The following is a 26,892-nucleotide window of genomic DNA, read 5'->3' as shown; positions in this document are numbered from 1 at the left end:
AGGTTAAAAAGTCAGTGTTTTCATCTATGTTTTTAAGAGCATTACGGGTATGTAGCCTGAATATATTGATGATGAAATAGATAAGATTAGGATTGCAGGCAAAAAATTGAAATATCCTGATAGTGTATTAAACAGTGCATTTGAAGCGGCAAAAAGACTATGTATCAAAACCAGAAAGAACCTTACAACACAAAAAATTTGCTTGTTCTGCCTTATAATAATAGTATGAAAGATATCCCTCATCTTCTTAAGAATTTTGGTGTTAATGTCGCATTTAAGAACAATACAACAATGAAAAATGTACTTATCAAGAACTCCCCAGACAATATTAAAGGGTGTGTATATAAAATTCCGTGTAAGTCTTGTGACAACTTTTATATTGGCCAAACCGGGAAAGCACTGGAAAAAGAATTGAACAACATAAGAAATGTGTGAGATATGCACAAGGAACAGTGGTATATTTGTACATGTTAGTGAGAACAATCATGCTATCAACTGGGAAGGGGCAAAAAGGATTGTATATTCTAATAATGCACTGGAAAGGAACATCATTGAATCTAGCTTCATAAAAGAAAGTTACAACCATAATATGAATATCAGTCAAGGGATGTATAAACTTGATCCTTTAATATCAAAAGAAATTTGTAAATTGTTTAAACTTTAAGGTAGGCAGTAGAGATATATGAAAATAGGATTATCATATTTGTAAACACAGTACGAGGGTAGTAATGTTAATGAGTTTCCAAACTCCGCCTCCATGACACCTGTCAGGTGTGGATCTGAGGTGGGGTATGGTCTGTTTATCAGCAATGTCCCCTGAGAGTCTATTGTGATTTTTAGCCAAATGAGTTTTAAAGGACACTCCTACCTCGACACCGGCCTGAATAGGGATATGGAGCCTCTAACGGTTGTGTATGTTCGTCAGTACTGTTCTTGTAGTATATATATTTGTGACTTCTCACACTCTGTATCAGTCCTTCGTCAATGGCTTGGAAATAAAGTCGAAACCGGTCAGGACCTACACCCCGTTTCTTATTTTTCACCTGTGGTAATGTGTGATAAATGAATCACGTACAAAAGTGATAATAATCATATATATATATATATATTAGACTTACTAACCGCCATTCCGTGACCTTCTCGAAGCTTCATTTTAGGATAGCTCCCAAGGCATAATATATCGGAGCAATATGGCCGTTTCGTTTCAGGTAATTACAATGACATATTTCATGGTGCTTATAATGCTTTCAGTTTCGTCGCTTGGGTAAAAACAATGAATTAATTTCGGGAGTAGCAATTGCCTTAACTAGAAATGTGAAAGTTCTAAGTAATTGCATGAGACCTTTTGATTTCATTTATATTACGTTGCCATAATGATGGTTTCTTTTATATTGCGAAATGTTATAGCATTAATAGATAAATAAAAATGGTGGAAAACATAATTTTGGTTGCTCTTCAAATTAAAAATAATGGTCCTTGAGCTTGGTAGTACGCTTCCGATGCTCTATAAATGTCATAGGTTGACACCACTGAACGCGATCATTTTGCATGATCTACCAGTAATGTTTGTTTCCAAGTCAACAAGTTACGAGCATCTCATGTCATTTTTACCATCTGTAAGACAGCTGTAACTTTATTCATTATTTACTCAGAGATAATTCAAATAAATGTAACCAAGCTGTAATAGTGGCAAGACAAGCTTGATTAAATGGTGAGATATAGGATGACATGACTTTAAATCAGGAAGTAATTGGATGGAGTCGGCCAAAAAGAACTAGAAAAGAACAAGGCGAGCAAGAGAAAAAGCTAATAATGGAGAGTCTGGTGTAGGAAAAAGGTGAAGGTTGTTATGAAAGAGAGATAGAGAGAGGCACAAAGAGAGAGATATGGAGTGCAGAATATAGTCGAAAAGTTCCAAAATGAAAATTTAACTGGTTTAATGGTATATATGCGTTTGTATGAAGTCTGCTTCTTAAGCAACCTTTAAAGAAATATATCCGGTAAAAGAATCCTTGTATGAAAATTAGTGGATTTTTGTCATCAAAAGACATTTTGTTTGTGGTGTGTCAAAGTAAATCATTATCCTAATCGATGTTGATGTTAGTTATTCAGAAAAGGAAAAGACTTAAACAAAATTATTAGAGCACATATGCACAAGAAGACAGTGCAAGTACAGACAGATAAAATTGATTTAATCCAATATATTTTCACGATTTTTCGAAGGAGGGTTACAGTAAAGTCGCCTGTTTACATAAATTTACGAATATAATGAAGTCCAGTGTGCATCTTATATTCTTGAAGGGAGATCTTGATTTATTCAAGATTGTCCTGAAAAACAAATGTGCATCATTTGAGTTGCAAGCTATGGCATTCATGGAAAGAAAGAGTGAGATTTTAACACCCGTAAAAGCTTTCGTGATTGAAATATCAGCTGGATCAAATCTAAAAGTGAATTCGCGAGTGGTTGTCTTGCGTTTATATAATTCCACTGAATGATACTCAAGGTCTCCTCAGCGGAAGAAGTCTAACATGCTAGTCTTTTAGAGCCTGCTCGTCTCAACAGTAGCAACAGTTGCCTGTCTAAGCAAGAGATTCATTGTGGCCTTTCTGAGGCTTAGCTATCGATTAACAATTGGCAGTTGAACGAAGCATGCCTCCCAGTCACGCTATTGGCACATTATACGTCACGTGTACCGTTTCAGATGGGAAAGAAACGCTTCTGCCGTCACAAGCTATACCATTGCCCTGCTTTACGATGCCGCATTGGTTGTGGAGGTGTATGGTTGGATTCACTGATAAATCGTAGACATTATGTTGTGTTTCTGTATATGGTAGTCAGGAAAAAAATTTCTCTCTCTCTCTCTCTCTCTCTCTCTCTCTCTCTCTCTCTCTCTCTCTCTCTGCTCTGCGCACGTGCACAAGAATCCAAATGTATCTTGTATCGATATAAGTTCCATCGTTAATTTTTAAACAGCAGGCATAAGAATAATAATAAGCACTACGTAGTTACCTTAGGTATACCATTTCTGTAATTTTTATGGGTTAGTATGTGTCTTTCTGAAAAAGTATCTTCAATTCAAGCTCATATGATTGTAATATCAGTAGGTTTTCCGTTGAGATTTTGTTATTTTGTGTTTTATTTGCAGGTCTACCGTTAAAACCGAATACCCATCACCTATGAATTGATACTTCAAAGGATTCATATTTCAATCTAATGGGACAATTGACAACCTTCGCATTGTGGAGAGCATATGTGTTGATGTTGTTATTCTCACAGCTACTGCAGTTTAATTCAGGTAAGATCATATTGCTGAAGTCAAGTTTATATGATAACCAGACTACCCTGTAAGCATATATGCATGTGGACAGTGGAACCCATTACATTCTCTATGACAAGTATGTGCACTCATTTCCATATCACATAATGTGATCTTCAACCATGTACGGATGTGAAGAAATCCTGTTGAAGAACTTTCACCAGTAAAGCATTCATGAGAACAATTGAGTTATCGAGCTCCTAATTCATGCCATTGTTAGTTCACTATACAAGATATGAATGACTTACTGCCAACTTTCACTCTGGTAATCGCTGATTTTACATTCGATAGCGTCAGTTCGTTGATTTGTATCAGTGATAGCAACAGCTGTGTTATCAATTATTGTCTTCTTATAAAAAATCTGGTATTAAATTACGAGTGATGTCAGATTTAATTTCTGAATGCTTACCAACTATAGAACTTTTAGATTAAATTACTAAATCGACTGGTTTTCATGTAATGTTTTGTTCGCTTATTTAATTAAACGTTAGTTTTTTTTTAATGGACCGAAATTATTAGAGAAAATCTTCCTTATTCTACCCATATCACGATTATCCCAGGTAAGGATTTCACATAGGGTATGATTTTTTTTTTTTCGTGACTGTTCCTTCAAGTTCTGTAAGCAGCGGAAATGGAAAAATTAACATTTACATTATGTGAATTAAGGATATGGAATTTTCAGAAAAGTTATTGTTGGTTCATCACAATCTCTTATCCCCTTTTTGGCGTATTAACCAGGTTATGCACAGTGGCGTTTCCTTTGTCCTTACGGTGGTAATTAAGAATTAGCCTATGGACTCTAAAGTCATTTTCATTTGTACTTTTCTTGCCCGCGTCCCAACAGCTGCGTATCTCGTGCAACACGCTTTGTAGGTCATCAACATCTACATCTATAGAGGTGTCAAGGGACCACTTTGCCCAGTACAGAGGGCTTTCATTCCTTTCCCCTTTCAGGCAGTTGTACTGATCTAGATGTTCAAGATAATCAAATTCATCAAATTGTATGTCAAATAATTCGACATTGGTAAGAAGTATACGTTGGCACTATTTTCTACTCTGCATTTCTTTGTTGCGACAGACACGGATAGTACGAGAAAGGAAAAGAAATATTCCGGTACATGCAAATGAAGTACCAGCTCACAAGACTAGGATACAATAAGTGTCATAAACCATCGGTATCACTTCTGAAAATCCAAATTCCATTTCACGTAATGATAATGCTTTCTTCATAATTTTCCATTTCAGTTGCTTACGGAAATATAAGGAACAATAAAAGAAAAAAATCACTTTTGTGAAATCCTCATTCTGGGACAATTGTGGGGAAAATAAGAAAAAGTTTTGTTCCCATAAGACCTTAGATAAAAAAAAAAAAAAAAAAAAAACTCACGTACAGAATGTTGGCTTGAAAACCAGTCGCTTTGATAATTTTATCAGAAATTTCTTTTGTCCGTGAGCGCTTAGAAAATGGCATCTGACGTCGCTTTTAATTTTATGAGAATCAAATAATTGATAATCCGATCGTTACTGTCACTGATGAAATAAAGGTGTACCCTTACTGACGCTATCGATTTATGATATACAAACCGTTATTTAATTCGCGTTCGATTTTTCTCCCTCTTTGGGTTCATAACTAATATTTCCATTTCTTGATTCCCTTCTCATCGGTATTGTCATCGGAGCGTTTTTGTTAAAACTTGTCATTTCTAACCAAATAACTGAAGAATTGAAATGAGTGAAATTGCCTTCTCTGTCGTTATAACGGTATCACATGCCGCCATCAGAGATTCTTTAACAGGAGGGTATCAACTGGTCCGTTCGCCTCCATGTTGAATACATTATTGATATTTCTGAATATTGAATCGCATTCATTCTTACACCTCTAGCTTATCGAGGAAACATTTTCAAGATCTGTATCTCCCCCGCCTTACCAGGCATTCCCGATTCTATATCCTTTTCATCACCCTGTAGTGTTGCATCCCCCTTACAAAATCAAGCCGTCTTTCAACACTTAATTCAACTTTTCATCTCTGCAAGGCTTATATTCTTATCTTCTTCATATACCGACATTTAACGCTCAGCATTGTTTGTTACCCGATATATTCTTCGTATATTATTCTTCTTGACGCACCCGCTTTTTTATGCTTGCACATTTAGCAACAATTTTCACTTAGGTAATCAAGATTATGATCTAAATCTGTTCAAAAATGACATATTTCTTTTAGTTGCATAACATTTGCGAAGCTACTTTTTTCCTTTCTTACCTTGGCGGCGATGCCCATTGATTTATTGATGGCATTTTATGATTTTATACATAAATGATAAAGATTAATAACGATAATGCCCACTTATTCAAAGAGTCACCTCCTCTTTGAAGAATACTTAAGGTTGCAATGCTTCGTATTATAGAGGCCAGAAATAAATTCAGTATCGTTAAGAAATGACATAATTACTTATATTTTGCAAAAAAAAAATGTGTACTCAAGAAAGGCAATCCCCTTCTACCATATAACACGGCCTTGAGAAGAAGCCACTCCTCGCAGGATCTAGTGAACTATTAAGCAAGTAGACTGGAAGCTGAAAATAGATGAAGACGCTGAAGATTGCAGTGCCAAATTCTCTCTATGTCCGATTTGCAATAAAAACCTCGTGTTACTTACGTCTGTCATACTGGAGAATGCTGTGAAAAGAAAAGCTGCTTGTACACTACCTGTTTCATTTTTAATGCGAGAAAGATACTTAATTTCGTGAATGTATTAAGTCACTTTTGATCGAGCGCTGTAACAGAAGGATTACATTTCATTGTGTAGTGGGACTTTTCAGTAACATAACGACTCAGATTATTATTCTCGGCTCCAGCTTTCATTTAATTACACTGAACCTTGTAATGCAGTGAGGGGTCTTGTTCAGATTACGTTTTAACCAAAGCTTGGCATAAGGTGTGGAAAAGTTCAGAAAAGAATCCCTTACAAACTGTAAGATTTTGTAACCAGCGTTCAACAGACTTTTATCATCTTATTTTGTTAATTGTTAGGACTCTCCCACCCCCATTACCAACGTGGTTAAAGAGACTTTTGTCACTATGCATAATTGCAAAGACTTATATTCTTTCTCTTTAGTTCACACTGATAAAAATACTCGCATCACCTAATGTGTAGTGCCAACTCTCTTTCTCTCTCTCTCTCTCTCTCTCTCTCTCTCTCTCTCTCTCTCTCTGAGCTATCATTTCTTCTGATATCACCTTGTGTGCAATGATTAAACCGGGATCGTAAAATTACCTAAAGAGTTACTTTAAAAATGGATGCGTTTAAGTAAAAAAGTTAGATTTTACATCTAGAGGACCGCTGCATGTTGTCAGTAATGCTAGTTAGCATCGGCGAGTGAATAGTCTTGGTCTAAAGATTAGTAAGACCTTTTATAATCTGCAGCACTTGAAGGTTATGAAACTTGAACTTAAGGTATTCTAACGCACGTTCTCCAGCGTATGAAAGTTGCATCTCTTCATTTTTCCTCCCTTTTACGTTCCATCGTTGTTGATGGAATAATGGGAGCCTGTAGTTGAACCCTTGTTTTATCCTTATTTCGTGAAATGAGAAAGAAGGTCTTTCTTTGTTTACGTCATCTCCCTTGAGACAAGGACGTTCAAAGATGCATTGCGGATGCTTCAATGGCCAACCAGGATATGACGTCACAAGGATGACGCAAACAGTGGGGTGTGGCGTCATTAGCACCGACTCGCCCGAAGGTAAGGAAAAAGAACTAAGGACATCAGGATATTGCGTAATTTGATTTTGTGAAGGTGTTTCTGGAGAGAACTGATATTTATGGTTTTAAATAGCTTCATTTATTGTGTTTATAAGATTTTTTTTAACTTAAGGCTATTAAAATAATAAAGCTTTGCTGAAATAGAGGGGGATTCGGTGAAAATTGGGAATTTACTGTATACCAATGCAGACATATCCATATGAAAGTATGTTTTAAGAAAAATCTAGAAATATTATACGTAAACGTTTTCTTCTTTGGAGGGGGTGGCATCAAAATGTAATAGCCCTCTAGCTCAATAGCCTGCCATGAACCCAGTAAACGTGAGCCGAGCAGTTAACCCTTCAGCAGAGGATCTCTAATCACATTACATTATATATATATATTCTATATATATATATAAATATATATATAGGTATATATATCATATATAGGTTATAATGTTAATAAATAGTGCAGATAATCGTCATCATTTATAATATATACATTATATATATATGTATATATATATATATATATGTATATATATATATATATATATATATATATATATATATATATATATATATATATATATATATATATATATATATATATATATATATATATATATATATATATATATATATATATATATATATATATATATATATATATATATATATGCCAATCAACCAGATATTCCATGTTGAACTTCTGTGACTCCTACAAGACTCCTTCTTTGTAACAGAACTTACATGGTATTCTAGATTTCCATTATGAAACCGGGTTTTTTAGGAAAGATCATAAGCAAAAGAATTTACTTGAAAAATTCTACAAAATTGGTGATTTTTTATTATGTTTTGTATCCCTGGTTTGTTTTGTTAAAAAAACTCGTGAAAAAACAAAATAAAGGGCGCAAAATTGCACCTGTATGTAGTTGAGATCTGGTTTCCCGTTGTAATATTTTGTGGTTCAATAGAAGATATCCGCAGTCCTTAAGTTTTTATGCATATTCTGTTATCAAGAAGTGCATTATTTTTGTTTTTCAAAAGAATAAGAATGTTTGATAAAGGAGCAGGTGCGATCAATGTGAATTCTGTATTATCACATGGAGTTTTTAAAGCGGTAGAGGAATACTGAAAGTTATTTTACCCTGAGGATCAGCTGTTGTATTTAGATTCTTTTTGTGATCTCTCTGTTTCAAGCGTTGTGCAGCCTCAGTTGGAAAGTAATCAAATATAGCAAATATGTATTGCTATAGATTTGTAGGTTTTCTACACATACAGAATGTCTTGTAGTTTATGTTCACATATATATAAAATATATACATTATATATATCTATATGTAGATAGATAGATAGATAGATAAGTAGATAGGTGTATGCATATGCGTGTGTACTGCTTGAGATTTCATCACTAAAGGCATGTTCTCATTCTCGTAATCCTCACACTTCATTGTCATTCCTATCATCGACTCCGGCGGCTTCAAGTTAAACTAGACCCTGCCCATTCCACTTTGGCTTCTTCGGAACTCTCAACACAGTTTGTTTTCGTATGTTGCAGCGCCATACTCCTACGTTCACCTTTCCTTTTCTTCATTAGCATTTCTTGGTACATCGTTTCGAGCTCTTCATCGCCTGCATCATCTGCTTTTCTTTATTATTAATACATATAACTGGCTTCGGTATAAAAGTCAGTACAATTGTTTTATTGTCTTACAATTTTGCTTATACCTGTCTATGGTTTCGGATGGTTTTCGGCAAAATATTTGACGTAGCATCGATTTTCATTAGTAACGTCTTGTCTTATATCCGAAATGAAACGTTTAATGGCATTTTCCCCTTAATTCATTTCAGTCCTCGACTTCTCTTCTAAACAGTGATTTCCATTCTTAGACCCCGTCCCTTTCAACAGTGAACATAATAACCTCCCTCGTGATGGAAATATTCCTCTTAAGTTATTATTCTTTTTAGGTCTTTCTCTCAGTGCTCTTCAGTCTTCTTCGCAACTTCTGACCATCTCTCTCTCTCTTGAGATCTCCCTCTCTCTCTCTCTCTCTCTCTTTCCTGGCGGGTGACCTACATCCAAGAGGCTTTCACGAATAAGACTGAATGCCTCCACTCTCACCTCCAGTTCCTCCCCTTCATCCCCTCCTCCTCCTCCTCCTCCTCCTCCTCCTCCACTACCACTACCACTATCACCTCAACCACCCGGTTCTCCTTTTCATTGGCAACCACTTGCATAAGACATAGTTGCGAAGGAAACGCACAGGTGGGAGACAGTGAGACAGTTTCAAAGCAACGTTAGAGCCAAGGTGTACTGCAAGAGAAAATACGCGAATTGTCCATCCATTCTTACTAATTCTGCAATTCTTGCCCTTGTCTCCACTTCTTTCGGCGTTTTACTGAACATGACTCTTACCAACGATAAAATTGTTAATCCTCTCCAAAGAATGAGCGATAACTCCTGAGGCTATGATATACGGGACATATGGAGTAATATGTTCATCGAATCGGTTGTTTGGAAACTGGCAGAGGACGCCATGCTTTTATTCAGTTACCATGGGAGTTAAAGCTATATTGCACTGATGAATTTTTTCCTCAGTCACCAGTTTTTTTTACGAGATCAGATCCTGCTGAACAGTATCTTTTTTCATCAATTATCTAGCGCATGAAATATGATCACATTGTTGATTGTTATTTTATCATTTTTTTCAAGTATTTGAATCTTATAAAGCTAATACGTTTTCCTCCCTTGTATCCTTCCAGTCCTACATCTTAAAAAAATAAGTAAATAAATTTTCAAACCTTCATGAAAGTAAAAAACGCGTTACAACAGCAAATTCATCTCTAGATTTCACTTCTACCGTTTGGGATACTTCTGTGAAATGAATTTGAAAGAACCTATAATGCAGGAAATCCTTGGTAGACATCGTGGCTTCCCTTTGATTCCTGAATAAGGCTGATTAAAGTCCGGTAATTAATTTATTCATGTAGACATGGGAAAAATCGAAATGTGAATTATACAGTAGAAACCCCATTTGTGAACAAACGAAAATTGAACACTTACGAAGGATATCTAAATATTGGCTTTGGCATAATCATGTAATTGACCGTAAATCATTAATGCCTGTGGTGTTCTTTGGTTTGGATACTATAGCGCTATCTCTTAAACATCATAGAATACCCCTTTTTCAAACATCATATAATACTCCTTTTTGCATCAGTTACATCAGAATGACGATTCAGTTCACGAGAATACCTGATTTCATTTTGGCTAGATTGAGGTCAGAGAACCTGAGACACTAATTTTCATGGCTCCCGAGTTGCTCTCTCCTGAGGCAGATAATTTTTTTCTTTAACATATTATTCTTTTCCTTCAACTTTCACCTTTCATTGTACGTGTGTCTTTTTCTTTTTGCTCTTATTTCAATAATATTTACGTTGGAATTCTTATTTTTTTTAAAGGTTACGATTACTTTTTAAGTTTAATCTTTATAGAATGAGCGTTGCCATTAACTTTGCATGAATACTTGGTTCAAAAGTAGCACACACTGTTTCTGTGTCTGTATCAGGCTTTAAGGACACAGGCTTTAAAATACGTGTTTCATATCACCAACGGCAAGAAAAAGATTTCTTTCCATTGACATATGAAATATTTTTCTTGTCTTCTTGGACTCGTTACCAAAGCAGCAATTTTGCTGTTAACATCTATCTAAAGTAAGTCATGCTCTTCTTATTTGTTTTTTCTTTGTTAATCTCAGAAAAGATCTGTATTTTTTCTTCTGTTAAAGAAATGCAAGTGGGGAAAACCATGTCTTCTGAAGGTTCTAACTGAAGGCCGTTAAGCAATGGCGGTATTCGTGCTTGAGTCATTGCATGTTAACTTGGGGTGTATATACTTTCTCAGCTTCTGCTTGTTTGTGAATTTTTAAAGTTATTTTTTATGTATATTTCATTTAGTATTTTCGCCAGAGTTTTTCTATATTTTGTTCTCTCGGTCCTTTTTACAATGGCCAACTTTCCCTTTTTTAATGTGCACGTAGTAAACATTGATAAAAGCATTTTTAAGAGTTATAGTTTGTTATATTTTCTATTAAAAACATCTTTGCTTGAGTATTCCTGAAGCAGCTTTCGTTTTTAATAGGGAAATTTTCTTATTTTGCGTATTGCTTCCACTCATACATATACAAAAACTTCCTGGGTACGGCAACGTTGACGCTTGCTGAACGTAGAGGAGCTGGGAGATGTTTCCTATCCATATTATATGCTCCGAATAGCTGCTTTCAGTACCTTGATTATATTTATTTATATGTACTTATATGTATATACACATATATAATGTATATATATATATATATATATATATATATATATATATATATATATATATATATATATATATATAAATGTGTATGTACGTATGTATGTAGTAGTTTAGACACTGGGTTGTCTTTTCCTAGTTCATACAAAATATAAATTTCATTTTTTCTCCTCGCTTGGTCATTTGACACCACTAATCAGTCTTCTTATGGTGTATATAAATTAAATACTTGCCTGAAGAGATATGATCCTATTACCATAGTTTAAGAGATCCCTTGTCATGAATTTTTATTTTGTTTTATTAACGATTTCCATGTTAATGAGAAACAGTACAGCCATCTTATAAGATTATTGAAGTGTACAAGCAATTATTTAAAAGGCTATAAGGAATTTATGGTCTTATTTCCAGCACGAAATCAAATATCGATAAAGTGACATGTCTGAAATTAAATATATCCAGACTTGAATAAGATCACCAGTAATAAATTATAATTCCATCTCATCTAAAGGTTATTTGCATTATTCTTGCACTTAACGTAAAGTAGTATTTATCAGACATTTATCTTTTACCAATGTAAACATTTCGTATATCTTGCTTCTTAGATACAAGTGGAAAGCTTTGATATCTGTATAGTGGCAATTTTCCCTGGAACCAGTTAAAGTGACTATTACAAATACAATACATTCATCCGCAATGCGGCTCTCCGGACGTGGTCCTGAGCCCAGTGTTTCACTTTTCTAATTTTCTTGCTTTCGATCAAGAGATGCCTTTCGGCATTTAGTTTCCTTTCATCACTGCGTATTAATTAAAACATTGCCTTTTTAAATAATTTCACAAGACATATTAATTTCGTTACGGTGCCTCTAATCAAATCCAAGCACGGGCAAAGCGGCAGAGAAGGGGAAGGAAGAAAAGAGCAGCTGAAATTGTTGTTTCTCTTTTGTTTTCATTCATTCTCAAAATGTTTTTGCATAGAAAAAATGGGTCCGAAAGTAACGAGGAAAAGAATGATGGATAAAATTGAGAGTTGTCGTAAATATTTTTTCTGACATGTTGATAAACTTCAGTTTTCAATGTCACTAGATTCTCCTTGACTAGCGTGGAAGTGTGGAGAGCATAAATGCTCATATAAAAAAGATAGTGTCTTATTTTCAGCCTTAACGCATTATACTTGTATTGTAGGGTATGATAAATACTCTAAAGAAATCTGTTTTGTCACATTTTTACCGAAATTAGGAAAAGTCTTTAGTTTGACAGTAATAGTGTTGTATAAATATCTTTGAAAAATATATGATTGTTGCTGTCATTGTTGGTGTTGTTTTCACCCATATGTCGTCTCTACCGATATTAGGTCATTCTTGAAAACATAATGGCAGGCACTGCTGCACTCGCTATGTGATTGTGTGCCTTTCATCTTAATATTACACACAACATTGCGCTTGCTTCCATGATGTTTAATTAATTTTTTCAAGCCAGAACCTTCTAGGTCTTCCTTTCCTTTTCCCTACCGACAGTTTCAGATTGTACGCCCTATTGATCAGCCTGTCTTCTTCCATTCTCGCAATAATACCAAACTACATCGAGATACTTACACACACTGATAAATCTCCTTTTCACCATTCGTGACAGTTTACCAATTTTCTAAGTCTGTCAACTCTTCCTGCTCCGTTTATACAGTTCATTTTGACTCCTATATTTAGCGTGAAAAACTCACTATTATTATTATTATTATTATTATTATTATTATTATTATTATTATTATTATTATTATTATTATTATTATTATATTAACCTCTCTGAGGTCGAAGAGCACAGGATTGAAAGAGCCATATATTTCATCTTATTTGGAAAGTGTTGGATAAGTAACCGTGCGATCCTTATCGTTTCTCATGTAAACTATGCTAAAAAAAAAAAGATACTTTACCAGAATACTGTATTCATCTTAAATTTCTTTATAAACAAATGTAAAAATAAGATAGAATATAAATTTACTTTTGCGTCATCTAAACCAAAATGATTCCCGTATACACAAAATATGACAACAAACAGATAGAAGGTTACTACGCATTAAGAGCTCAGGTTTTCTTTTTTTTCATATGATGCTGGTTTATAAAAACTTCATGAGAATAATTCTGTTCTTCAGATGTATATTGCTTGCGTGGTCTTAAAGGCTATTAAGCCCTTTTGTTAATGCTCACTTTATCGCCAGCGGTTTTTCTTGAAATTATTTTCGCGAAGCGTCCTAATAACTGTAGATAAAATATTAACATCATGTATTTTTATTTCACTTGAAGAGCCTTATGAACTTCTTTCATGAGAAGATCTGCAATAAAGTGATTCGGGAGATAAGCAACTGAAACTAACATAAGAAAAAAATTGAATCGAATCAACTGAAGTAGTAAAATGAAAGCACGTAATTAAGGAGATAATTTTGGTAAGGGAATTTAATGTTAATTACGTTAACAATTAACGGTATCAAATGTGCAAGGAGTAATTGGTAATATGTCTACTCAGTTAAAGGATGCCTCTCATATTTTTTTTACAAGTCCAACTTGGCCTCCTGCCTGAATTTTCGCCACGATTTCTTCCTCCAGGATCCCAATAACCTCGGGTAATAACCAGATCGTATTCTTTCCCTTTTTTGGTTTCCGTAATCTTTATACATTAGGTTTCAGTCTGGTTTTATATGATGAAAAGCAGACGTTTCCTGTTGGTGTTTTCTTGATTTTTATCTATTATTGACGTAATCTCTCTTAAAGTAACTAAATTTCATCCTTCGGATTGCAACGTATGAACGTGAAATCACAACCATTCCGTTCCTTGATTATTGTTAAACCAATGAAATATTATAGTAAAGAAATTTTCCCGCGTTAAAGTAAAATGTAATAAACAGATAACGTGGATGAACAGTAAATAGGTCAGTGAAAGTGATAGTGTGGGAATTGAAAGATTTTCTTATCTTATATATATTCCCTGTAATAACCATACTGCTTTTTGTAGCCCATGAATCTTAAACTTTTTCAAAACAGATATTTGGATTTTGTATAGATAATGCCAATTACAGCAAGAGAAAAAGCCAAAACACTCCACAAAAAGAGTAACTCGTTTCAAGCTCTTTTCACGCCATGGATAATAGGGAACGCTTTTCTTATAAGTAATTATTCTCGTGCACGACCTCAGTGAGATTAAATTGCAGCCTAAAGTATTATATAATAGCATGAGTGTGTTACATTAAAGCAGATGATGAAATGAACTGTTGTGATCTTAAGAACTGTATCTTTTTTTTCCTGGGTTTTAACATTTTATTTTTGCCATCTTTTTCTCCCAGAATGTTATGCTATAGAGGGTTTGTCCATTTTGCTGATAGGTTGTTGTTTACACTATATTTGTATTCAGTTTTGGCATTTGCGAATACACACACACATCCACACTGTATATATATATATATATATATATATATATATATATATATATATATATATATATATATATATATATATATATATATATATATATATATATATATATATATATATATATATATATATATATGTGTGTGTATATATATATATATATATATATATATATATATATATATATATATATATATATATATATATATATATATATATATATATATATATATATATCAGTTTTCCGATTCTGTCATTTTATTCATTACCCACTCCTTTCCCAATTTGTGAAGCGAGTCTGCTGTTGTCCGAGGATTCGTAACAGGGATCTAAAATTTGCTTCAACATGTCCTTAGTATGTCTTTCTTAAAACACGTATAATGCCTTGGTAAAATTACGTTAATCTGTAAAGAAACATAAATTATCATTTTCTACACTTATGTGAGCTTTCCGCCTCTTGATATATAAACCCCCCAATATACATACATACTGTATACACACACATACATACATATATATATATATATAATTTATATATATATATATATATATATATATATATATATATATTTATATATATATATATATATATATATATATATATATATATATATATATATATATATATATATGTATGTATGTATGTGTGTACAGTATGTAAGTATGTATATTGGGGGTTTATATATCAAGAGGCAGGAATGCTCACATAAGTGTAGAAAACGATAATTTATGTTTCTTTACAGATAACGTAATTTTACCAAGGCATTATACGTGTTTTAAGAAAGATATACTAAGGACATGTTGAAGCAAATTTTAGATCCCTGTTACGAATCCTCGAGCAACAGCAGACTCGCTTCACAAATTGGGAAATCGAGTGGGTAATGAATAAAAATGACAGAATCGGAAAACCGAGAAGAAATGCGAAATCTAATTTACCAAGGACGTGGCTGACCCAAACAAGCAACTATTGTATCAGTTATCTTAAAAGTTTCAGGTTTTTAATGACTAACTAAAGAACTAAATCACGTCTGAGAGGAGAAGGGAAAAGGGAAGCAAGGGACATCCTTAGTACGTAGTAAGTGACGGATCAACTAATCATCATTATTTAATCGATCTCTTACTTTGTTGTTGCCTTTCATCACAAAACTCACCTATGGGCTTCCAGTTGGTTTTTAAACTAACTGCAGAGATCTTTGACTTGTTTCTGTTGTTTCAATTGAAGGTTAGACAACCACAAGTGTTGTTGCATTAATAAGGATTTGAAAAATAAGGAACTGTTAAACGCTGTTATAAGTAAAATAAAATTACCGCGTGTTACAGCTGTCGAAAAGCACCCGTTATTCACCAAATTGATGCGTTATTCACTTTAGCGAATAACATGTTTTTTGACGGCTGTCAGACTTTGGAACTTATAATTTACCAGTATATCATTGCCATGCCGACTAACAGGCGGTAATTTGATTTTAGTTATAACAGCGTTTAACAAGTCCTTATTTTTCAAATCGATATTGATGCATCAAACGCTTGTGTTTGTCTCATCTTCAATTGAAACAACAGAAACAACTCAAATTGTCCTGCTTAATGCATACTTGTTATCCGAATTTTCCGCCTCGCTAAGGTATATACTTAGTTTGAAAGAAACTAAAAAGAAAAAGTATGGGAAAGGACAGGGTGATAATTTGAGCAGGTAACTATCAAGCACTGACATGTACAGTAGATGTGCAGGAATGTACTGGTTTGTATTTTATGAGAACTGCATGGGTGGCATAATTATTCAAAGCTCTCATTCACGTTAGCTCGAGTGTTGAAGATCATCTGGGCGTCACGGTGCTGCACATGAAGGCTGTATTCTGAGAACCTGGAGAAACATGACTCACGGGAAAGTCAGGTGAACCACATGTGCCAGGTGTTCCACACTTTTCATCGGCGGTAACGACACTTGCGTGGAGTTAAGCGAAGCCCCAGCTGTGAATGGAAAAGGGGTGTTGATGTGCCTCTTAGTGGCTGTTTTTTTCTTCAAGTCTAGAGTCCCCTTTTTGATAGATATATGTTGATGATATTAGTTTGGCCGTAAGACACGTTCATTGGCTACTAAAACCGCTGTGTAAGGCCTGCAAAGAAATTATTGGTGAGATCACTTTTACAAGTAGGAACATCTGCTGGGCAGACTGAAACTATTGCTAATGATTCTCATTGAATTGAGGGCAGAGAAAAGTGGGCTGCACGCATCGTTCTCGGTGTCAGCTACTCTTGTTAATGGGAAATAGTTTCATGAGGCGACTCTTATGGAAGACACTCTTGCGAGGATCGGGTTCAAGGCTATGCAGTGGAATACACGAAAGAGAGACTTATCACCTCACCTATTCTTAATAAATCTTTGGTCATTCGAGGTGCTAATTAAGGTCATCTGTTACTTTAACCTCATGGATATCCTAGTGATAGTCTGCAAGCCTAGGTGTGAGTAGACAAGGACGTTCAATGGAATGCTCTAACCTTAAAGACTTAAAATCTCTCCCCCCAAAAAAAAAAAGATAAAAAATACTAGTACAGGTGACGTAAGAAGAATTTAAAGGATGAAAAAGGGTGAGTAAAGAGATCAGTGTGGGTGAGAGGAGGGATAAAAATGTATTTAAATAGTTGAGTCATGTCGAAGAATATATTGGTGAAAAACAGTGTATAATTCTCAGGTGTTAGGAAGGAGAAGGACAGGAATATGTAGAATGCACTGGATAAATGGATGTGCTTGAAAGGAACCATGAAGATGACCGTGTCAGTAGCTGTTTATATATATATATATATATATATATATATATATATATATATATATATATATATATATATATATATATATATTATGTGCGTTTGTGTATGTGTTTCATATATATATATATATATATATATATATATATATATATATATATATATATATATATATATATATATATATATATATATATATATATATATTATAAATCTGTACTTGCAGGAATATGCACAACAGTGGTAATGTACGAGCAATTCCATTAAATTATGATTACACTTGCGCATATATGGATGATTAGAGAAAGATATACTTCCTAGATAACATGGCCTCCAGGAGATCTTCGCAACATATATTTTTCTTTTTTATATGATATAAGTACATTAGGAGGTAAAATTATCAGTTGAATTTTGAACAGAGGTGAGAGAGCGAAAAAAATGCCTTGAAATTTCATGAAAATTTTGTATGTGATTTCAGGGCACAATAAAATTGTTTTATCTATGAGCTGATGTACCACAACAGCTCAAAGGCTCTTTTAAGATTAGTTTTCCAAAGCGTTGGCGTGGGAAGTACGCATTTTGTGATGGATCCCATCATTCTTTGGTCTTTTTGGCATTCAGTGTATGTTTACTTTTATATTTACCACGAAGTTTCTTGGTACCAAAGTCTATCATCGTTTAGTCCATGTAATTATAATTTTTTTTCAGAAATGCAGTTTTTTATTTACTGATTTACTACTAACTGTGGAATCGCACAATGCAGTGTATCGTTTTATGTTGCAGAGGCTTCGAGTGCCCTTCTCCTCCTGCCAGGAAATTATGAGGAAATCGCTTCAAAAACATCGAGTCAGGTGAGTTATATAATTTTGGTTTGGGTGTTCATGGTTTCCTTTTGAGTGAAGGTATAGGTCGATGGTAATGTATTTTAGGCAACAAAAGAGGTTAGTAAAAAAATGCTTCCGTGTTGATATTGTTAACGTCTCCGCCAGGTCCTAGGGCGTTGTCAGGAGGAACTGGGGCGTTGTCAGTAGGAACCCCAAAGGGACAACGCCCTGGGATCCGAGGGATGGTCGCTGACGACCCATGCACTAGAATACGAACTGAAAGAACTCCATTTCGCGGGAGAGAGAGAGAGTAACTGTCGTGCCACGCTTAAACTATTTACACAAGAAAAAGTATGTTTCATATGGCTCGATTTATAATAGAGGTTTGAATATTTTTATAGAATACACATGCACACATTCATGAAATATATATATATATATATATATATATATATATATATATATATATATATATATATATATATATATATATATATATATATATATATATATATATATATATATACATACACACACATTTATATATATATATATATATATATATATATATATATATATATATATATATATATATATATATATATATATATATATATATATATATATATATATATATATATACATATTGATATGTGTGTGTGTGAATGTGGTATGTATGCAGTTATATATGGTGAACGTAATTATTTCAACAAATTTAACCAAATGGACCTTACATAATCTACGATTTTTACACACCTCTTTATATCTAGAACAAATCATCCTTGACAGGTGCATTCATACTTAGCTCATAAGAATAGCATGCAGATTTTCCTAGCGCTTTCTTATCATTTTAGTCTCCATCCTCCTCTAAAGCGAGGATGAAATTCGGGACACTAAAAGTTTATGCTTGAATATGAGCACAGCTATGAAGAGAGTGACAATTCACGCGACAATGAGGAAAGGAGAGAAAGAGAAGAAAATGACTTCTATTCTCATCTTGCGCTCTTGCCAAACGTTTTTCTCTCGAGTCACTAATATCCGCTGTTGAGGAAAAGATGAATTAAATTTCACCAGACCTCTCCAAGGAAGGATCTCTAGATAGCTAAGATAACAAAGTAGCTTTCATGATAAACCATAATCTTTCATTCATGCTCTCTGCCTTGTCAGTCTTAATAAAAGAAAAAAGAAAAGAAGTCATCTATCTTAATAAGTGCATGTCACTTATCGGTTTGTTTTGGTTGTCTTATGAAGTGGAATGATGCCATGTCTGATGAAAACCGCACGTTACTTGTTTTATTTTCATTGTATGATTTTTGTGAATGGAAATATCTGGTTTATTTATGAATTATTGTTTTCTCTATCCAACTTTATCTGTGGCCACCGTTTCCTCAATTTTTTTTTTACTTCCATTAAGTCTTTGCCACTGGGGCAACGATGTTTGTTTCTTGTACATGATGCATATAGAAAGCTAATTTTGTCACGGTTATACCGCCCCTCCCTCTCTTTCTCTGTTTATCTATCTCTTACAATAATGCAGTAATGCAACAGCTTCTGTTTCTCACCAGTAAAGCCATTCCATCTTTTCCCTTCTTTTAAACATATGCCTGTGCACAAGCAAAAGTAAACTTCATTCCTGTTACCACCAAGTTTCCATTATAAAGGAACTCTGTGGAGGTGTTCAGTTATATATATATATATATATATATATATATATATATATATATATATATATATATATATATATATATATATATATATATATATATATATATATATTTATGATATCTGTCTTTTGAAGAAAATTACAGTACTTTTCGGACATATACCATTACTGCGATGTCATTTAGGAATCCATAAACTTTCTTCTATATTTTAAGTTAGCCATTTTAATTTTTTATGCTCAAACGATTGTTGAGCTTCAGACTTTGTGGGGACACATCTCATGTCAATGGTACGACCCTATTGATTTTGGACATAGCACTGTCCCAGGCACTTGGAAATATAGATCTACTTTTCCTGTTGCATGCTCCCAGATAGAAACTGTGTCAATTTTTGGCTCTGAGTTACTTTACTAGATATATACAGATATATATACATATATATATATATATATATATATATATATATATATATATATATATATATATATATATATATATATATATATATATATATATATATATATATATATATATATATACATACATACATACATACAGACACACACACACACACACACACACACACACACACACATATATATATATATATATATATATATATATATATATATATATATATATATATATATATATATATATATATATATATACATACATACATATACACATTGCTTGCGCGTGTTTGTGTTTGCGCATGCATGTAACGCCATATAAACTAATATCCTGTTTCTCTGTTCAGAGTGAGGTTGGCATATTTAATTTGTGCTTCATAGTTTATCTTGGCAACTTCCAAAGAGCATTAAAATTTATGTTTTATTATTTTACTCTGATTCACCCTTGTTGTCCAAGTTACCTTTTTTTTTTATCACGATTATAGTTTGCGACTTTGTAATCTTAAATGCTACAGGCGAAAAAGTTGGCATCCTGGGCCTTCATGGTATATCCGAGATGTGCTTTTGTGACCCATCTTGACTACCTTATTTTTCTTAGTCTCTTGAGTTCGTTCATTGTTTCTTAAATAACAAGTCTTCAGGACATCTCTAGAAAGCGGATTATATTCTATTTCACACTCGCCTGCATCTTCTAGTTTAAATATAAATGATTACCAAAGCAGACAGATGAAATTATTAATTTTGTTGGACGCTGAAGCTTCAATCATAATTTCTCAGTCATATTATTATTTGTATCTCTTCGTAGAAGGAATCTGTACCATGCAGTAAATACAGGTTTTCATGTTGAGATCACAATGGCAGTTCTCAATAAATATTTATTTTATGTTTTCCTTATGAAATGTCTCCTTTATCTTTCTATGGGACTCCCTTAAATAAATACATCCAAGTACTCTTTTTACAGTTTTATTTTTCTGCATTATCAGTATTGTACACCGAATCCACTTATGCTTATTTTCATCTTCAATTTTTATATAACTTGTCCCCAGTCCTCATTGATGAAGAAAGTCAGTTGCTCGCCATGCTTGCTCACGCATCAAATGCATCAAAACCTGAGCGAGAACAATTTTACGACTTATAGAAGTGCGCAGAAATCTTACTTGCCTTTCCTCTTTTTTTTTTTGGTCAACTTTTTTTTTTGTCAGCTTTTTTTCTTCGTGTCATATCTTCATGAATGACAACTTTCGTGGCACCTTCTTAGCTTTCCTTTGAATTTTTCGCTTGTCCTGCAACATTAATTTTTTATTCGTTAAACATGTGCAGTTTGGCAGTTTTAATACAATACCTCTCCACATGTCCGTAACTGTATACGTGGGGTCAAGTGAAATATGAGATTGCGACTTTCGTACTCTGACAATGCGTCCCTTAGAATAGCACATCTCATTAAATGATTCACATTGAAATGATTGCTGCGTGCTTTTTATTCCAATTCTTTATTTTTCTACAGAAACACTATCGTCTCTGAAGCTGTCTTGCCGTGTTCATTCTGTTGTTTTTCCTTTACAACTATTATTTTTCGGAAATTTCTTCTAGTGTTTACTGCTTTTCCTTCGAGGTCAGATTTCCGAAACTTTCTAACCATGTTTATTCTATTCTTTCATCTTCGTGTTGACTGCCATCTCCTGAACTTTCTTTCCTGTGTTTGCCGGTAGGTTTTCCACAAAGCCATTGTCGAATATTTTGCCCTCCACGAAGCAATTTGGAAGGTACGATACTGAAATGATAACTGTTTCATCATCAGTGATCATTATGTTTTCTTGCTCTTCTATGCATGCTTTTTCAGCACTATTTAAGAAGAAGGATTATAAATGCTTATTTACGGGTATTTTCCCTTATAAGCAAATTCATGAATCCAGAATATCGTCAGCAAATCTTATCAGCATAAAAACAAATAATATATATATATATGTGTGTGTGTGCGTATATGTATGTATACATATATAAGAATGAGATGTTTCAAATTTACTTCACAAAATCCAAGGAAAATACTACGTGATGGTGTCAGCTGGGCTCCAATAGGCACCAGAATAATTTGAAGACTTGACCTAGTTGATGAGAGCAGTAAAACGGGAAGGAAACTGGAGGAGGGTTTAGATTTACGGAAGTGAAAGCGAAAGACATGAATGCCGGAATTTCACAGAGGTCCCTTGCATCGCATGGTGTTGAAGGCTCTGATGATATTCGTATTTACGTAAAGGGCGTTTTGCATACTTTGCTTAAAATTTTCATTGACCTAACTTGTATCATGTCGATTACGAAATTTGAGCGTTTCTGTCCTTTAACGAAACTTTTCGTTCATTCTGATTTGGCAGCAGTGAAAATACGATTTAAAATTCAGTTGTCCCTTACTTTATATTGAAGTTAACTAACTGAATCACGCTTGCTATCTCAGTTATCTAAATTATTAATTATCAGAACCATCATCTTTTTTATCTTAAGCTATAAAGACAATACTGTTACAGAAACAAAAGAAGAAGTACAGACAGAACTAACGGCAGAAACACTCTGCCATTCAAACGCAACCTCATGTAGACTCGGTCACATAAGGAAGACCAAGAGGGCCTCATATTGAGAGATTTATTGAGTGTTGTCAGGCAGGATCTGTAAGACGACGATATACTCACGAATGCAGAAACTCCTCCAGAGACGAAAAGCCGACAAATGCTGTGGTTTAACGTCTTCCACACCGAGCACTGGACTGTGAAAAACATTTGTAAGATATACTGTGAAGTGTGGGATTTGACTCACCCATACCATCTTAACTATTCTGCTCTCTCTCTCTCTCTCTCTCTCTCTCTCTCTCTCTCTCTCTCTCTCTCTCTCTCTCTCTCTCTCTCGGAACAATCAGGGCGAGAACCCCCAGTTTTGCTATGGTTGCTTAACTTCAGAATAAGAAAGCATGATTAAAGAAGCAAAAAAATAAAGTATTCGCTTGTACCTCCTAGATATACTACCAAGGGTATGTGTTTGAGTAACTAAATATGATGGTTTTACTGCTAAAAATGGTAAAAAAAAAATTTTTCTGGAATAATGGAGAAAGAAATTATAAGCTACGAGACCAAACGTAACAATCAAAAGAGTAGCTGGGAGATGGAACTGTTATTCCCACTCGTGAGAAAATACCAAACACAAATCTGTTCTCAACAGTCGAAGGAGGGGCTGTGGAAAAATCAGTTCCCAGAAAGCAAACGTTCCAAGGAATCAGACGAAAAAGTTTTAAAAACAAATCAGATTGAAAAAATTCCAAAAAAAAAAAAAAAATTACAGAGTCATAAAGATCGGTGAAAATAGCAATGAAAAACTGCATATTCACGGTAATTAGAAATCCTTCAAACAAATCTATCATGAATAATCAGTGGTGAAAAATACAAAAATTTTCTTACTAATTGCAGGAAGAACAATAAAAAATAAATGCCTTCGAAACAAAAAGGACAAATTTTGAAAATAAATATTATTCGAAACATGAAAGTACTTTGAAACTGTTTAAGTAATTGAAGTATAAAAAGCCTGGAAACTAAATTGTTCCGAAATCGAAGGGAAAACTATTAGAAACGAATCATCAGAAGAGAGAGAGAGAGAGAGAGAGAGAGAGGCCTTAAGTAGGCCTGACTCCCCTCATCCTTTTAGTTATGTTTTTAAATTGATTATTATAACTCTGGTATTATTTGTTTGAAGGCTATTATTAAGATCAACTTTGGCTATCATTGCATTTGTACTTTGCCCATGTAAAGTGTTGGTTTTAAGTTCTTTTGCTTGAAAGTACATTCAGATACAATTACCTTTTCATATTTAATGTATTCAATTATTAAATTATCAATAATCATTGCTTTATTCTGTTTCCCAATCAGCATCCCGTTCTGTGGAAACGTGATATGCAAGGTCTTGGTAATTTGGTATGTTTCATACGTTCATCTTGAATGGCAGTAATGATCTTAATAATGAAAATGCAACATTAATGTGATGTGATGAAAAGAAATTTGAGATGCTGCTATACGGAAGTCTCGTAAGGATAATTTAGATTTCATAAGGGTGCGATGCGTGAACTGCATTAAGTAGACGGGAGGTTTATTGCTTCATTACATTAGGAGTACTTACAAGGTGAAAGTGATTTAATGGATAAGGAGGGAGTAGGACTCTTTTGGAAAGTGAAGGAAGCATTTAAAAACCTAATCATCAACTACTTATGTAAAATGTCTTCACAAACAATATTTTATTGTGAAATTATGAGTGGGTAGCTAATTCTGCTGTACGTTGGCTGAATTGGTATCTGTTCAATGAATTTTGTGTTTGCCTTTGAAGCAATTTTCATTACAGCGTTCTTAATATATTATGAAATCATGAATATTGAATGCAAGATCGTTGTCTTCCAAATGCATATTCCACATTGGCGACGAGCTTCGCACGTTGATGATGCTTTGAGACAGCAAAAGTGATATTAATAAAGAACTAATACAAAATAAATTGAGCCACTGTGGTTGCACTGAATGTCTGAAGTCTTGACACTATTAATTATAACGTATTAAATAAAGAATAAAATTGTGTGCTTCTGGGGACTATAAAAAAAAGAGGGAAATCCGAAGAGAAGGAAGTGGATGGCAGCTCTTCGGATAGTATGCAAATTGAATTAAAGCGGCAGTATCTGCAGGACTAATTATATGTCTCCCTAGGCGTAGTGCGATTAAGAAGGGAAATGGTTAAAGTATAATTCCGGTCGTATGATTTCATGATCTTTGAAGAAAGCGACGTGTGCCTGAGACATTTATTGCAATGTGTGAAGTAAGTGCCATGAAATCAAGACGGCAAAAAATCCTGAGAAATTGCTGTGTTGCTTCTGCGTGTTGTTTTACAGAGCGAATGAGACAGGTTTTCCTGATTGGTATGCGTTTAATGTGGACTGAGCATCAGATAAGGAAATTATTGGGAATTGTTAGCATAGTGGTTGGCGCAGAGAAGTGATTTAAATTTATTTATTATATATATAAAGTACATGAAAATTTAAAAAATATTTAGGTTGATATTATTTGTTGTCATTTTTGTGAGACGGAAACCAACAAAATCAAAATTATTATTATATTATTATTATTATTATTATTATTATTATTATTATTATTATTATTATTATTATTATTATTATTATTATTATTATTATATCTCAATTTTACCGGGTGAACAAGAAATTTCTGATTTAGGTTTTCTCCAAATTACAATACAACTTGTTGATATCGAAGAATGCATTTCTGAAAGAAAAATAAATATGAGCTATTGTGGAAGATTTCTAAAATAAACTTTACGGTCGACATCTGCAAAACCTAATTTCCTTAAAATAGGAGTCGAACACATATGCAAATTATTTGACCATTTTATCCTCCTGCAACCTGATGCATTGCGCCACTTTGCAACATAACCAACAACTACATAAATCAGGCGGTTGCTTGCGTTGTCCCCCATTAACTTCTACGCGAAGGCAGCTTCTCTGACCTCATTAAATCTAGAAAGGAGCGAGCTCCCATGTAGAGGCTCTTTCTCTTAATAAGGGAACTGGATCGGCGACCACAGAACAACCCTATCATGCAGAAGGCACGGCACTCGTCCGTCGGTAAAATCTCTCTCGCTCCCGCTGCCTGCCTCTCTCTCTCTCGTTCTGTCGTTCTCTGCAGAGGAAGCCACAGATGTTGAACTGGGAAGTTGCAGACAATTATTGACCAGTACAGTCCTCAAACTCTCGGTCATGTTTGGTTATTTCTCTCTCTCTCTCTCTCTCTCTCTCTCTCTCTCTCTCTCTCTCTCTCTCTCTCTCTCTCTCTCTCCATGTGGTATGTTTATCTTCTTTATCCTTTTCTTTTACTCCCTTCTTCTCTGTCTTTTTCGATGCTGTCCTTTGTCGTATTATGGTAGCTTTGTGTGGTTGTGTACATGCAGAGTGTGTGTGTGTGTTCGTTGCTTTTATACAAGTGTGCATATCACTGCTTGCATTTTATAACGTTTCCTTCCTCCTCAATTCGTCGGTCTGTTTATATTCTACGTTATGTAATTTACAAACATTATGCCTCATCATTTCGTTTTTCACGTATATCAAGTCGGTATGTTCAGGGCATTCCTAGTTACCTTATTTTTGCAAACTTCGTTTACTTTCGCATTTTCACCCTTCATACTTTTACCTCTTTAATATGTTACAAATGGCTAATCTTCTGTTGTGTGTGTGTGTGTGTGTGTGTGTGTATGTGTATATATATATATATATATATATATATATATATATATATATATATATATATATATATATATATATATATTTGTGGACTTTTTCGTTTCGGAACATGTTCACATCATCATGGGAGTATAGGAAATATTGAAAATAGCTGCTCTGTATTCTCTGATACCAG

General features: G+C 34.0%; 1 protein-coding gene across 5 annotated transcripts in view; it reads left to right on the top strand.

Annotated features, from left to right (window-relative positions):
• The window catches only part of LOC136846046 (zinc finger protein 142-like), a 524,659-nt gene that overhangs the window by 206,467 nt on the left and 291,300 nt on the right, over nt 1-26,892 (top strand). For 4 of the 5 annotated variants that reach the window (XM_067116709.1, XM_067116710.1, XM_067116708.1 and 1 more), the window contains exons 3-4: nt 3,147-3,296; nt 18,338-18,405. In XM_067116709.1, the coding sequence (XP_066972810.1) occupies nt 3,215-3,296; nt 18,338-18,405 (150 nt within the window). In that variant the 5' untranslated portion in view covers nt 3,147-3,214. Of the gene's footprint in view, nt 1-3,146; nt 3,297-18,337; nt 18,406-26,892 lie in introns of those variants that run through there. The other variant, XM_067116713.1, reaches the window with a different exon arrangement.

The sequence above is a fragment of the Macrobrachium rosenbergii genome, chromosome 14 (genome assembly GCF_040412425.1).
Source record: "Macrobrachium rosenbergii isolate ZJJX-2024 chromosome 14, ASM4041242v1, whole genome shotgun sequence".
NCBI classification, from domain to species: domain Eukaryota; kingdom Metazoa; phylum Arthropoda; class Malacostraca; order Decapoda; family Palaemonidae; genus Macrobrachium; species Macrobrachium rosenbergii.
The sequence above is the reverse complement of the archived record's forward strand: the minus strand, read 5'-3'. Positions and strand labels throughout refer to the sequence as shown.